This window comes from Pteropus alecto, unplaced genomic scaffold (genome assembly GCF_000325575.1).
Source record: "Pteropus alecto unplaced genomic scaffold, ASM32557v1 scaffold3, whole genome shotgun sequence".
Lineage (NCBI taxonomy): Eukaryota > Metazoa > Chordata > Mammalia > Chiroptera > Pteropodidae > Pteropus > Pteropus alecto.
This window is the reverse complement of record NW_006442484.1, coordinates 43574273-43591088: the sequence shown is the minus strand read 5'-3', so window position 1 is coordinate 43591088 and position 16816 is coordinate 43574273. Positions and strand designations below refer to the sequence as shown.

General features: G+C 32.4%; 1 protein-coding gene across 2 annotated transcripts in view; it reads right to left on the bottom strand.

The window, feature by feature from the left end:
• MAP3K20 (mitogen-activated protein kinase kinase kinase 20) overlaps positions 1–16816 on the bottom strand; it is a 141387-nt gene that overhangs the window by 75756 nt on the left and 48815 nt on the right. For both annotated transcript variants that reach the window (XM_015596639.2, XM_006921207.2), the window contains exons 2-3: positions 8478–8565; positions 384–485 (exon numbers count right to left, since the gene is read on the bottom strand). In XM_015596639.2, coding sequence (XP_015452125.1) covers positions 384–485; positions 8478–8565 — 190 coding nt within the window. The remainder of the gene's footprint in view (positions 1–383; positions 486–8477; positions 8566–16816) is intronic.

Here is a 16816-nt window from a genome sequence, read left to right as displayed (position 1 = left end):
AAATCACATTTTCTGGATACTGAATCTAAGTAGTGACTTGAAGAACAACAACAGAATTATGATCTTTCCACTTAATGCATCAAGCAAGCTGGTCAATGACAATGGTGCAAACTGTGGCAAAAATGGCTACTGTGGAGCCACTGATTCTGTTGGAATTTGGTTTTAGGGGAAGAAATAAAGAAAAGAGAGAAAAGAAAGGCAGGAGTGGAAAGGCAATGACCTAAAATGTTATCTGTACAGTAAGTTGCAGAATTCTTTCTACTTTTGGTCTGAAAAAAGAACACCTAAAGACACAGAATAACAAATCTTCTGGCTTAAGTCACCATGTCAGGATGAGAAAATGCTCCCCACTGATTCTATGAGAATACACGATGCATTTTTACCTTTGGCTACATCAGTGGCCCAGGTCATAATGTGATCCATGTCCATCTCTTCACTTCTGTTACTGTTAATGTAATCATACAGTGATCCCAGAGAAGCATATTCTATTTTTAACAGAAAAATAAGCATATAATTAAAACCAAGGTACATTTCATAAATAACTTTTTATTTTCATTGGGAAGATGCATTAAAGAACTTAATAAAAGACATCAAAAGTATATAAAAATTGTTCCATGTTGTGGTTTCTAAAAGTTAATATTACCCTGGAAAGTAATCTGTCAAAGACGAGATAACTAATAGAATGAATAGTAAAACTCCAGCTGAAGAAAAAAATCAAAAGCCATTTACACAGAACTGAGAAACACAATGATGTATCGGAAGAATGGATTAGAAACAAAAGCAGGCTTGTACATAGGTATTTCTTAAAAACTGTTATTTTTATAAAATAGATGAGATCAAACACATATCAGATAGTTTATATGACAATGTAAACAAATCAATCTTATTGCATCAGAGCTTAGAATAGCCCTCAAAAGGCCAAGAGAGAAAATTCCTTTAAAAATGGCTTTAAAAATTATGTACCATAAGATTCACCCACTATAAGTGTACAACTTGATGATTTTTAGTAAATTTATAGAGTTGAGCGATCACCACCAGAACCCAATTTTAGAAACTTTCCATCATCCCAAATAGTTCCCTGTGCTCATTTACAGTTAACCTCCATTCTCAACCCCAGCCCTTCTATCTGCTTTCTCTCTCTACGACTGAGCTTTTTCTAGATATTTCATATAAATGGAATATGTGGCCTTTGTGTCTGACTTCTTTTTCTTTACATGTTTATAAGGTTCATTCATATTATAGCATTTATCAACACTTCACTCCTTGTTACTACTGAATAATATTCCATTGTATGGATTTACCACATTTAGTTTCTGCATCACCAATTGACATTTGGATTGTTCCTAGTTTTTAGCTACTCTTTAAAATGCTGCTATGAACATTCATGTATATGTCTTTGTGTAGAAATATCCTTTCATTTCTCCTGGGTAGATTCTAGGAGTGGAATTGTTGGGTCATATAGTAAGTTTATGTTTAACTTTTTAAGAAACTCAAATTGTTTTCTAAAGAGGCTATACCATTTTTGATTACTACCAGCAACATATGAGGGTTTCAGTTTTTCCATATTCTCATCAACACTTGGTACTGTCTGTATTTTTGAATAAAAGCCATTATAGTGGGTATAATTCTAGTGGTATCTCATATTTTTAATTTGCATTTTCTTAGTGACTAATGAACTTAAGCATCTTTTTATGTGCTTATTGCTCCCTTGTATATATTCTCAAGCAAAATGTCTATTTAAATCATTTGTCCTTTTTAAAATTGGGCTATTTTATTAATATCGAGCTATAAGAGTTCTTTAGTTATTCTAGATACAAGTCATTTATCAGATTTATGATCTGCAAATATTTTCTTCCAATCTGTAACCATCTTTTTATTCTCTTATCGTTTCAGGAGCACAAATTCTTAATTATGATGAGGTCAAATTTATCAACTTTTCTTTTTCTGGGTTGTGCTTTTGGTGTCATATCCAAGAGCTCTTTGCCTAACCCAAAGGTATAAAGATTTTCTATATTTCTTCTAAGAGTTTTAGTTTTACTTCTTGCACTTAAGTCTCTGGCCCATTTTGAGTTTATCTTTGTGTATAGCTTGAGGTCAGGGTCTAAGATCTTTTTTTTTTTTTTTTTGCACGTGGATTTCTAATTATCCCAACACAACTATTGAAAAGCCTATTCTTTACCTATTAAACTGTCTTGGCACCTTTGTTGAAAATCAACTGATGATCAGTGTAAGGTTTTTTCCCTAAATTTTTAATTTTGTTCCAATGATCAATAGCTTATCATTGTACCAATAATGCACTATGTCATTACTACAGATTTATAATAAAGTTTTGAAATGAGGCCATCTAAGTACTCAAACAGTTCTTTCTTAAAACTGGTTTGGTTATTCTAGGTCTTTTGTATTTCCATGTGAATTTTAGGATCAACTTGTTATTTTGTGAGGAAAAAGTCTGCTGGAATTTAGATAGGAATTGTTTTGAATTTAAAGATCAATTTAGGGAAAATTGTCATCTTGATAATATTGAGTTTTCCAAACCATGAACACATGATCTATTTATTTAGATATCTATTTTCTCTCAGCAATGTTTTGTATTTTTCACTGTACAAGTCTTACACTTTTGTTAAATTTATACCCAGCTATTTCATTTTTTGATACTACTGTGAATAGAATTGTTTCTTAATTTCACTTTTAGACTGTTCATTCCCAGTATATACAGAAATACAACTCATTTTGTATAATGATCTTGGATCCTTTCGATCTTGCTAAATATGCTTACTAGTTTTAGTAGTATTTCTGCGGATTCCTTGAGATTTTCTATGTATAGAATCATGTCATATAAGAGTTTTACTTCTTTGTTCCCAATCTGGATGCCTTTTATTTTCTTCTTTTTGCCTGGTTGCCCTGGCTAGAGTCTCCAGTACGATGTTGAACAGATGTGGCAAAAGGGGACCTTCATTGCCTTGTTCCCAATCTTAAGAAAAAAGTGTTCACATTTTCATTATTAACTATTTTATTACTTGTAGGTTTTTGTAGATGCTATTGATCAGATTGAGAAAAGTCCTTTCTATTCCTACTGTATTCTGATTTCTTATTATAAATAGGTGTTGTATGCCAAAAGACTTTTGTCTTTTATTCCATTATCTATTATGGTACCTTACACTAATGAATTTCAGATGTTAAACCGACTTTGTATTTCTGAGATAAATTCCATATGTCATAGTGTATAATCCTTTTTATGGGTGGCTGATTCAGTTTGCTAATAATAATAATGTTGTAGTTAAAGATTTTGTAACTATGTTCATGATGAGTGATGGTTTGTAGTTTTCTTACTGTTTCTGTCTAGCTTTAATAGCAGGATAATACTGGCCTTATAGAATGAGTTTATAAGTGTTCCTTCCTCTTCTGTTTTCTGAAAGAGTATGGAAAGGATTGGCATTATTTCTTCTTTCTTCCATTAACAATTGATAGAATTCACCAGTGAAATCATCTGGGTCTGTGCTTTTCATTATGGAAATATTTTAAACTACTAATTCAAAATTTTTTTTTTTGTCATAGGTCTATTCACATTTGTTTCTTCTTGAGTCAGTATCTTTTTAGGAATTCACTCATTGTATCTAAATTGTTTAATCTGTTGGCATAAAGTTGGCCATAACATCTCTTACAATCCTTTTAAACTTCTGTAGGGGCCATAGTGCTGTCCTCTCTTTAATTTCTGATTTTGCTGATTGTATCTTCTCTCTTCTTGGTCAGTAGAGCTAAAAGTTTGTCAGTTTTATTGATCTTTTTAAGGACCAAATTTTTAGTTTCATTGATTTACTGTTATTTTGCCATTTTCTATTTTTTGAGTTCTGCTCCAATCTTTATTTCCTTTCCTTGGCTTGCTTTGGGTTTACTTTGTTATTCTTTTGGTAATTTCTTAAGGTTGAAGCTCAGATTATAAATTTCAGAACTTTCTTCTTTTTTGACATAGATGTGTAAAGCTATAAATTTCTCTCTATCTGCATTATATATAATTTTGATATGTTATGTTTTCATTTTTTCTCTGTCCAAAATATCTTTTAATCCATTTTGGTTGCTTAATTTCCAAACACTTAGAGATTTTCCAGATTTCTTCCTGGTGTTGATTTCTAACAATTCCATTGTGGGTGGAGAAAAAGATTGCATTATTTCAATCCTTTTAGATGTGATAAAATTTATTTTGTGGCCTAACTAATGATATATCCTGAAGAATGTTCCATGTGCACTTGAAGAGATTATGTATGCATTCATTAACAGGTGGTGCATTCTATATACGTGAGTTAGCTAGAGTTGGTTAAGAGTGTCAAATCTTCTATAGCCTTGCTGATTTTTTTGTCTATCAATTTTGGAATAATAAAACCACTTAATGTTGAATTGCCTATTCCTCCTTTAAATTCTGTCAAGTTTTCACTTCATGTACTTTGAGGACTTGTTGTTAGGTGTATATACATTTACAATTGCTATATCTTCCTGGTATATTGCTCTTTTTATCTTTATGAAATCACCCTATTTCACTAGTATATTCTTTTTCTTAAATCTATTTTGTCTGAAATTAATATAGTTACTCCAGTTCTCTCATGGTTGTTGTTTGCATGGTATATGTTTTCCCATCCTCTTACTTTAATCCACTGGTGCCTTTGAATCTAAGGTGTGTCTCTTGTAGACAGTATATAGTTGAATATGTTGGACCATTCACATGTAATGTAATTATTTATATAGTTGGATTTATATTTGCCATCTGGTTTTCTACACGTCTCCTGTTCTTCTCAGTCTTCTATTCTTTTGTCACTGCTGTCTTCTGGGTTAACAATTTTAATTTGTTATTTTAATTATCTGGGGTTTTTTTTCTTTCCTTTTTTTTTTTTTTTTTTTTTACCATATTTGAGTAGACTTTCTTATTCTTAGTAGTGGCTCAAGGGATTACAAAATGTATCTTAATTTACGACAGTCTAATTCAGACTAATACTCTTAATTACAGTAAAATATAGAAACTTTCCTCCAAATTAGCTCCATTCCCTCTCTTACCCCTTATGCTGTTACTGTAATATATCTATATATATATATTATCATTAACAAACAGGATAATTATTGCTTTATACAATGTCATGTTTTTAAAGATATTAAGAGAAAGAATAAAAATATATTTATGGAGTCTTTTATATTAATCCGTATGTTTTTCATTTCCAGTACCCTTTGTCTTCCCATGGATTTGAATTACCACCTGTTGTCATTTTTTTCAGCCTGAAGGACGTCCTTTACTATTTCTTGTAAGGCAGGAATATTAGCAACTGATTTTCTTATCTTTTCTCCAAGAATGTCTTTATTTTTACTTTTAAAATATAATTTTGCTGGATACAGCTTTTTTCTTTTAGCACTTTAAATGTCTACTGCCTTTGGCCTCTATTGTTGTAGATGAAAAGCCAGTCATTCATCATATTGTTGTTCCCTTATATATGAGAAGTTGTTTTTCTCTTGATACTTTAAAGATACTTTAAAGAATACTTTGTCTTTATCAACACTTTAACTATGACATGTCTAGGTGTGTGTTCTTTTACCTTTATTCTACTGAGAGTTCGTTAAGCTTCTTAAGAATGCAGTCGAATGTATTTTAGCAAATTCAGGAAGTTTTTTGGCCATTATTTCTTCAAATATTTTTCTATTTTTCTATTTTTATACTCCTCTTTTCTCTTCTTCACTATAATATATTAATGGTATACCTGATGTGGTCCCATAGATCTATGAGCTTCTGTTCATTTTTCTTTTTCAGACTGGATAATTTCTATTAACCTAGTTTTAAGTTCACTAATTTATTTTTCCTGGTATATCAAATATGCTATTAAGTCAACTCTAGAGATTTTTAAAATTTTTCAATTATTGTCTTTCTCAACTCCAGAATTTCCATTGAGTCCTTTTTAAAAAATAATAATATTTTCTATTTGATGAGATTCTCATTTGGTTGATTCATTGTTTTCATACTTTCTTTTAATTCTTTAAACAGTTTATTTTCATTCTCTGAGCATACTGATGCTTTGATATCATTGTATGTTAAATCCAATGTGTTCATTTCAAGAGCCAAGATAAGTGCTATCATCCCCAACCCAAATGATCTCCCAAACTTGGCTCAGTTGGCATATGTATTGATACTCATGCATGGAGCATGGCTTGATCCTAATTGCAGCAGGTTGGTAGAGAAACTCACATCCTTCTTTGGTAGACACTTGTAAACAAACAATTAAAACTAGCATCTTTAAGAATAGAGACAATCTTATCAAATTAATAAGTTAAAACATCAAAACTTGCCCAAGAGATATCTTAATCAATCTCATACGTCAATAAAAGAGCTACAAATATACAATTTACAAATACCTCAAATTCCGAAACTTGTGTTGTTTTACAGAAATATTTAATGTTAACAGTTTACTTACTGACTGTACAAGGAAATAAAAATATATCTGAAAAGAATTAATCAATGATAACCAAAGATTTGGGGTAGGTATAGGTATAAGCCAGGAATGGTAGAAGGGTGCATGAAATAAAGGACTGTCTAGTCTGTGTGTGTGTGTGTGTGTGTGTGTGTGTGTGTGTATAGACTAAATAAACTACAACACACACACTGTTGTTGCAAATGGTAAGATTTCATTCTTTTTTATGGCTCAGTATAGACTAAATAGACTACACACACACACACACACACACACACACACAATAAAATCAAACTCACTCATCCAACTACTTGAATTCTTTCTCCCTCTTTTGGATGAGAAAACCGAGGTTGAATGTGCTACCTAAGAATGAATGTGCTTCACATCCTCCTTGGGACCGAGAATAAACTCTTGGACAAAGGATTTGCACCATGACTTAAGTCCCTTTTTCTACTCTTCATCCTCACCAAGAAACTAGAAAACTTCATGAATAGTCCATTGAGTTAATTAAAGCTAAAATCTTCCCCTCAAAAAACATTAAACATAAAGGGCACAAAATGAGAAGCAGTTTCTAATCTCTTTGGAGTACCACACTTTCATCTACTAGACAAGAAAAACTTAAGCCACAAGTGAGGATCAGAACACTGGGTTCAGATTTATAAGGTATACATAATCGGTAAAAAGTAAATACAATGGACTAGGAAATAAGGAGCAATATGGTAACAGGATCAGAGACAGGGTTTTACTTTAAATTGGAAATCTGACCTAAAAGGTTAAACATGGCTTAAACCTTAATTATATAACCCATTCTTGGGTATTCAAGTTAACAGGAAATATATGTGCTCAAGATAAAAGCTGATACATACCTCATTTTAGGAATATATCTAAAGATAGTTAATTAAAGATAAAATATCCTCTACGTAAGAACTTCAGTAGTTCTATTTGCTATTTATCAAAGTAAAAGCATGTTAAAATGCCTGCCTTCAGAAGATGGAAGTAACAGCTACCATGTCTCTTTGAGTTTAAGAACCAGTATGCTCATAGCTCACATGCAAGAAGAGCATCTTCTGTACAAAATCAGAGAAATTTCTATTACTCCGGTTCTACTACTAGGTCTATGACCTTAGGAAAGTTACTTAAGTTAGAGTTTTGTTTCAGATTTATAAAATAGAGATTATTTTACCTATCTCATAGAGTTATTTTATGTATTAGATGAGATCATTTGTAAGAAAATACCTAATGCAATCCTTTTTATCAAGGGTGTTTAGTTGTTATTTTAGACAATCCAAGTTCTTCTCTATAGTAGAAGACAGGGCTAATCTTTGAAGGTTTTCTTGTTTGTTTTAATTGAATAACTGCTATGATAATTATTGTAAAATTGAACATTATACTTATTATCAATCTAAAACTGCTCATTAGATTATACAAATATGAGTATTAAGTATTTAAAATGAGTGTCTTTCTGTATGTTTATATGGCAAAATTTTCTATGTGCTCCTTTTTGTAAAGAATATTTTTACCAGTTATAAACTGCTGCTCCAAATTACATGATAATTTAGATCAAGGTCATTACCAATGCAGATGACCAAACCTAAAAAATATTGTTCTCATATCAGAGACCTTGAAGAAAGAATGCTCTAAAGGGATTAAAATGCCTTGCAAAGAATTACAACATGAATAGCTCAAGAAATCTTAATTTGTAAAAGGTCACAGAGTTACAAAAAACATCGCTCATTTCAACTAATTAAATGAAATTTTAGTTAAACGACACCTTTAAATATTGGTATTGCAGCTGCGAGTGCATTTAAATAGCATTTACGCAGATATAATTAGCACAATTAAACATGGGTAGAAGTGGAAACACCATTCTTAATTATATTGATATAATCAGTTTTATTAATGCTTTATAGCAACAAAAGTGACATCTGACAGTAGCACACAATTCATGACTGAACCTAATATTAAACATTTTAGCATATTAAGGAATCTAAAGCTAGGTAATTGGAGAAAAAAAGAAGTCAAATAATGAGTTCCTACCTGTGACAATTCCATAGTTGGGAGGTTCAAGAATTACTCCATAAAACTGGATGATGTTTCTGTGACTGAGGACACTGAGTATTTCTGCCTATATAAAAATCAAATACAAAATTGTATAAAATTTCACATCCATAAAAGTCTAATAAAATAGGTTTCCTATTTCTTTTACATACATTTACAAAGATATATATGTACTCAACAAGTATGTGTTACTAATAAAACTCTGCCTTTAGCACCATTCTTGAAAGTTTAAGAATTTCTACTGAACCTTTCTGAAAATTTAAAAATGAAATGGGGTTCAAGTGGCAACAAAAGAGGTGCTGCTTACTAGCAAGCTGGCAAAACTGACAGTGGAGGAGGGTGACTAAAGAGGGAAATATCATATTTATTTACAGTAAAAGTCCTCTTTCTAATAGTCGAATATATTTTTTTCCTGAATAATGTCTTTTCTGGAAGGCTATGGCAAGACTGAACTTCTATCGGTTGGATGAGCAGTCATGATAAAATCAAGGTAGGAATTTTTAACTATTAATGGAATCAATTCAGGTAATACCCATTTATATTATTTATCTAATTATTTATTAAGAACACATTATTTCTCTCCTACTGCATGCAAAAGGTACTATAAAGGATATAAATGTGGATTCTTGACCTTTAGTGGTGGCTCGCTAGAGAAGCCACACTTTACGCTTTGGAATGTATTAAATACTAGAAAACTGTACTGTGGAGTAATATGGTAAAAAAATAAACTATATTTATTAAACCTAATTTTTAAAGTAAAAAAACAGAGATAGCACAGTGTGCATCTGTTAATGTCTATAGAAGGACACTCTCTAGATTAACTAAATCACATGTAGTCATTAAAATTTTATTTCTTTTGTGGAGATAAAATATGGCTAATCAAGAATTATAAATATAATTAGGTACAAAATCATGTAAGGTAAATACAGAAAATGTTTAATATTAAGTGAAAGGCATGTTATTGGCAGTAAGTAAATAAATTTATAAGTCTCCACCCCAGAAAGGTGATCAAGAAGAACATCATCAGTTAACAAAAATGAAAAAGCCTTGGTCAGAAAGAGGACTCTCTTCTGGGAATCTGCATACTGAATTAGTGTTATTTGTTATACTTTTTTCCCATAGGTTAATTGAGTTGAGATTTCATTAAAAACACTTGGAAACTTGTTTTGAAAGTGGTATAACTAGGTAGAAAACAGAAATTTGAGAGTTGACATGGAGTTAACATGGAATTGAGAGAAAGTAAAATTATCATTGATTGGAAAATAATCATTTATTAAGGTTAATTTGACAGTGTTTTTCTTTTAGTAATATAGGTGTTGAAGGGGGCTATCAAAACGATTCCTTAACATTCACTGAGTGCCTACTTTGTGTAGAGGTTCTGTGTTTATCAAGCAACCTTCTCATAATTTAGTTTTCCAAGTAGGAAGAAAATGCATTAACTGGGCAATACAATAATTCATCCATATGGCAATTCTATTTCTAATTAAGGAATAATAAATTAACTTTGTTGTAAAAATAGAGTTCATGTAAAGTTTGGAAATCATAACCTCCCCATTTTTAAGTGGCAGATCAACTCTGGCAGATCAGCTTTACTCTTTGTGAGTAAGCATTAGAGTTGTGGACCAGATTTGTCAAAACAGGGAGGTGTTATCCTTTTGTATGCTTTGGTATATTCTTTGGGTTATGTAAATTCTGTGACCATTAAAAATGTTTTTATTAATAAAGAGTAAATACTAGAATATTCTGAATCCCGAAAGATGATTCACCATGACAAAGGATTTTCAGTGTTCCAGCTAGTTTTTGTGTTTATATTTAAGATTGCCAAGTGATATCTTAGAGAGACAGAATTTATCTTTTCAAGTATTAGTAAGCTTGTCTAATAGCTTTTGAGTAAGAATACACTAATGTCAAAATAACAACCATTATCTTGTGTCCCATTGTTGTGTTCATATTTTAGTTTTTTACTGTTATGAAAAACTATATTCTTGCAGTATAATTTACAAGTAAAAGACATTTTATGGAATAAGACTTTTAAGTTTTATTATAATATACTAAGAATTTGATTTAACATCATGAAAACAACATATTACTCTAGAGTACTATTGCACTAGTTTCATGGAAATGAGCTAATAATAAACAGAGATGAACTAAATATTTCAACAAATAAAGGTCAGGTGATACTATGAAGTTAGCAATTCAAACAAGTTCCAATAAAAATAACTGGAATGAACCTAACTGCTAACCCTGCGCTGTAGCAGCCAATATCTGATAACAAATGGATATATTATATAGATTTGTCTTTATAGGCACCTGCTTGCCAACTGTTCATTAATAAAACTATTATAGTAAAAATGCAACAAATAATTCTTCCTTAAATTTTTGTTTTCCAGATTTAAATTCTGGGATACTCTAGCAAATAGACTGCCAATCAAAATAATGGCTTGGTGGCTTTAAAAAGTTCACTGTTTAAAAGGAAATATAATAATAATGGAAGCTAAAATAATAGTCCATTGTGCACCCAAAATGTAAATATATCTTTATACACTATTAAAATCAACAAAATCCACTTACTTTCAGTAAATATAATTTTATGAAAATTATTCAGTTTAATTGCATTGATTTCATAGTTTTATTTTTATTTAATTGAAAAACTGGTTTCGATTTTACAACAGCTAAAAGCATAAGAAGTTAATTCATAGTTTTATGTTTGGATATACTTAAGTTACACTAAAATAATTTTAGTCAATAGCGGAACTCCAGATGACTTAATTTTTCTAAATTTCTTAGTTTGCACAATGCTATTCTAAGGACTTGAACAGATACTTGTATACCTACATTCAGGGCTGCGTTACTCACAATAACCAATAGATAGAAACAACCCAAGTGTTTAACAACTGATGGATAAACACAATGTAGTATCTAAATACAAAGAAATAGTACTCAGCCATAAAAAATTAAGTTCTGATACATGCTACAACACAGATGAACCTTAAAAACATTATGCTAAGTGAATAAACCAGACCCAAAGGGCAAATATTGTATGATTCTACCTATACGATACTTCTTGAATTGGCAAGTTCAGAGATAAAGTAGATTAGAGGTTAATAGAAGCTGGGAGGAGGAAGGAATGGGGAGTTATTGCTTAATATGTAGAATTTCTGTTTGGAGTGATGACAAGTTTTGGAAATAGCGGTGATGTTTGTATAACTCTGCGACTGTAATTAATGTCACTGCCTTTTTCATTTAAATATGGTTAAAATGACAAAATGTACGGTATATATATTTTATCACAATAAAAAGTTTAAAAAATGCTATTCTAGACTTTTGTAGAAATGAATGATCATAGTCCGTGTGTGTGTGTGTGTGTGTGTGTGTGTGTGTGTGTGTAGTTTTCCAGATTAGGATTTGAGAATCTAAGAAAAGACTAGGACAGACTACAATAATTTTAACTTGGGCTCAAAGACTCTTCACAAAATAAAGTGTCCCAATGTGATATAGAAGTGGAGTAACCACAGGTCTATCCATAAAATGTCTAATAGCAACGTCTTTATCAGAGCACAAAAATGTCTATACAGATGCTATGTTTGCAGTAAAATATGTAACTGCTCCTGTTGTTTCCAGCTGGGGTTTGTTTCTTCCTCCCTCCCTCCTTTCCTTTTCTCCTCCTTCTTTTCTTCTTTCTTTATAGGAAAAATTACAAGGGTTTGGGGAAGAGGTGGGCATTTTGTTAAGTTTTATTTTATCTGGCATCTCCATTCATTTACATGGGGAGATAAGCCATTAACTCAGTTTGTGGTTTCTAGAAGTCAGCCAGTATACAGGTTCCAAATGGCTGATTCAATCAGAGAGAATAAGAGAAGTTAAATATCATCATTTAACGAAATTAAACTAAATTTACTAAATATAATAATTTCACTAAATTTAAAGGAAGTTAAGTTTTAATTCTCTTTCTTTAGTGTACTTGCAATGGTTTTATAATAAGAATCTAAATTAATTAGTATCTTCATCCTCAGAGCAACCCCTTTCTCTCAATTCAAAACTTTTTCACCCTAATCCCAAATTTAAATGTTTCTTTAACTTTGGAGAGCTGCCATAGAATCCTTAAAGATTGTGGTTTTTAAAGCATTTTATATTTTTAATATTCCATTGATAAGTCTATATTATTTCTGTGACAAATATATTAAAAATAAAATTGAGTTCACTTCCTTTCGTGAAATAAAAATACTGACAGCTCTCCACTGATCACTACAGAATGAAAGCAATAGTTTATGAAGACCCATATCATTAGGCTCATAGGCACCATTTAGATCTTAGGAACAGAATTTTCTCTTTGGTTATCAACAGTTATCAGCCTCTACATACCAGCAAAATTGTATATCACAGGGTCTATCCTTCTGCCTGTGATGTGGTGCTGACAATCAAGCAATAGGTGTAAAAACTCACAGTATACTTGTACTGTCTAGGAGTATCAACTACACTTTCTTGTCCTCTGGTATGTGTGATATTTAAAACACAATTTCATGGATCCTGATCTCCCTGATATCTGAGGTCCTCACTAATTTTAAGATTCTATGATTCCATCTGAATATGACAGTAAAAGAGAGAAAACTGGCTCATCCAATTATATTTACTGTACTGTGCATTCAAGGTTAGAGGCTCTCAGCAAATACAATTCTGTCTCTAAAATATCAATATGATCCAGGGTCAGAATATTCCCCAAAAGTTTAAGAAGGTATGAGATGATCCCAGATTTTTTAAAAATAAAAATTATACATACAGAAGAGAGATTAGTAAGAAATAAAACAAAATATTAATTGTGGTTATCTCTAGAGAGCAGAAAGAACATAATTGATTTCCAAATTCTTTATGATAAGCCTACATCATTTTTAATCAGAAAAAAGGAATACATACATTTTATATGTAATACATATGACTAGAACATATAAATAAAAAATAAAAAATATTTGCATGAAAATTCTGATTTTCCCTAGGACTGAATCAGAAAGAAGTAAAATTCTTTTCTTACCTTCCTAGGACTACCCTAGGGACATAAAAACTAGTTAGCCTCTGACCTGAGTTTCTTCTGATATGGCTCCGGAAAAAACTAGTATTCACCCGGGTTATTCTTGAAGAAGGACATAGGTTCTCAGGGGCTATGAGACCAGAGATGTGGGTGCTGGAAACTGAGTGCACTCTACCTTGATTTCAACCTACTCAATGTCTGGCTCAGTATTTTATTAAATGATGTTCCACTCTCTTCTTACATTTGCTCCTATTGCCTGCTGCCCTTTATGGAAGCCTTTCCTACTTTGCTCATCTTACAGAATGTCTAGTATAACACCACATGAGGGAGAAAGGTCAGATGCTTTATATACAAGAAGCACTCAATAATATTTGAAGGATGAACGAACAAATAACATTTGATGATAATGATATTTAGCATGTTTAAATAATTGCTATAGAGAGTCCATGTTAGCAAATGTTTACTCCGAACAGTACAGTGGGAAGAGTAAAGTGCCAGTGAGTGTGGAATTGCTTCAGTATTCATTCTGTTCTTTTACACGCATAAGGGTTATTACTAAGGCTATTATTTCCTAAGAATGACAGTCAATCAATTATATAACCACAGTAGAAGACACATTTGAAATTTGTGTTCACCAGCTCATTGTTGATTTAAACTTTCAGAATAAAGGCTGGGCAGCTACATTTTGTTTCTTGCAGGCTCTGCAATCCATAGCAATTAAATGAGCACAATTTCTTGAGAGCTTTTTTCTGCTTTGGCTATTCTTCAAGCATGCCATTGCCTCTGCATTGTAGTTTTTCATATTCAGAATGCAGAGGATTGCTTAGTCTTAAACCTTCCATTTCCAATTTTCTACTCAATATATTTTGTCACATATTTCCAAAATCACCTCTGCAGGTTAAGTCAGGCTTTTATCAAATCTGCATCTTTCATACCTACTGTGGCAGACGCTCCTCTACTGTGCACTGAGAAATGGAGCCCTAATTCTCAGGAGTGGGACTATATTTCAAGTAGGCTCCCTGCTATCGACTGAGTGTGTTCCCCCAAAACTCCTATGTCGAAACTTAACCCCCAATGTGATTATAACTGGAGGTAGGGCTTTTGGGAGGTAGCTAAGTCATGAAGGTGGAGCTCTCATGAATGGGATTAGTGTCCTTATAAAAGGGATCCCAGATTGCTCTCTTGTTCTTTCCACCTGTGAGAAAACAGCAGAATGCAAGCCCTCTATAAACCAGAGGCAGGTTCTCACCAGAAACCAAATCTGCTAATGCCTTGATCTTGGACTTTCCAGTCTCCAGAACTGTGAAGAATAAATGTTTGTTGTTTACAAGCCACCTCATTATCAGTATTCTGTAATAGCAGCCCAAATGGACTAAGACAGTCCTCTTCTTAGGATTGGGCCAGCATCATAAAAGTCCACAGCAACTAAACCAGGCCTCTTATGAACAGAATGGGTTAAAAAAAGGCAACGCCACTGGTCTTCTCAGTACAGCATACCTCTAATCTTTATCACCGCAGAGCCCAGAACTACTGCACTTAGCAGCGGAACGTAAGGGACAAGGGGAAATTCTTGATTTAAGATCTCCTAAAACAGTGTTTACAAATCTGTAAGGTCAAAACACCTATCTCTTTCAGGTAAGATGTGGGCAGAACGTCCTTTCTCTTCTGTTTAAGACGCTGATTATAAGAAAACTGGGGCAGAATGCTCAATTTTAGTAATCAAAAAATTTATATGCAGCAGCTTCCAAAAACTAGGTCAAAAACAAGAAAATTTAACTCATGGCTAGGGTCATTTTCCTAAAATAAAAACTTGATTCTCACATGTATGACAAGATGGAAAACCAGTCCCTTTCCTTCTAAGAATGCTTTGCTACAAGAATAACTTAACAAGTAGGATAATTTTTTAATCCTTATTTAATTTTCAGAGTGTCATACACAAGTCATGCTCTTTGAGTCACTTTAGGCTTAATGAGACCCATTCAATAATATAGTCAAATGACAAGCAGCAAATCTCACAGTCCTATAGGTTCTCTTTCGAATGCTGCCCATTAGGTTTTTAGGGAAATAAAGTAGGTTTTTAGGGAAATACAAAAGGATAAAAGAAGTGAATTCGGGTTCCATAATATAATACAGCCTATGTTCCTAATGATGTTTGATCTTGTAAATACTTTTCTTTGGAAGAAATATGGCTAGAAATAACTAAGAAGAAAAAAATACACCACTCATTCTGCTTGCTGTTGAATGACTGAGATGTAGTCATGTGGGATTTATCACAAACATCCCTAGTGCTGGGAAGTCCCTATTGCTCAATGGTTTTCCTGGTGGGTTGCAGCAGACTCACCACATGCAGTCGATCAGAGAGCAGCCTGGGCTCCCCCTCCAGAAATCAGGGTGCTCTCTAGTTAAGGATATACCCAGCTAAGGGCAGACTAACTTGGCAGCGGGGAAGGGTGGCTAAATCTGAATGAAACAAATAGGGAAGATTGAATAACAGGGATTTGAGAGAAATTTCCAAATCATAAAAGGAGTGTTCACAACAGAATGTTATTGTGATGACATGAAAATGTCTAATATATTGTAAACAACCTGTATTCAGTTTAGGTGACAAAGTATACAAAAAAAAAACCCGAAAAACAAAAAAACCCCAGCTTTCCACTAAACAACCTACATAACTTGGTCAAAGAGATAACTTGATAACTAAAATTACAGGAAAAACCTCCCCCAAAGAAAGCCTGTGGATTAGGCCTGAAGTATTAACTTATGAAGACTTAGGCTCTTAAAAAACTGAATAGCAATATAATTTAATCAAATATTGGACTGCATGATTGAGAATTTAAATTCTAGTTCCAAAATGGATGGCCCTAAATCCTAAATCTCGTTTTCCTAGAAAATGATTTGGTTGGACAAAATTATCTTCCAGATTCCTTCATACTTTAAATTTCTACCCATTTCTGTAAAAATAATAAATAAATAAATGTATAATTAACAATATTCAATAAATATTTGATAAGCTGAACTGAGGTGATTAACCATGGTGTGTTAGGACATCCTCAAGTCAAACAGGCCTGAGCATGTGTGAGTCCTAGCTCTGCCACTTACAAGCTAAATGATTCTGAGGAAATTATTAACTTCTTCAGGCCTCAGTCTCCTTATCTGTAAAATAGGGACAGTAATCCTATCCTAGTGTAAGCAAATGCCAGGTGCTCAATCAATTCTAATTTGTTTTTCTGATAGTTCACCCATTCCTTCATAATCAGTTTATCTTTCAGTCAAGTCAAGCTTACGGGCAAATTCA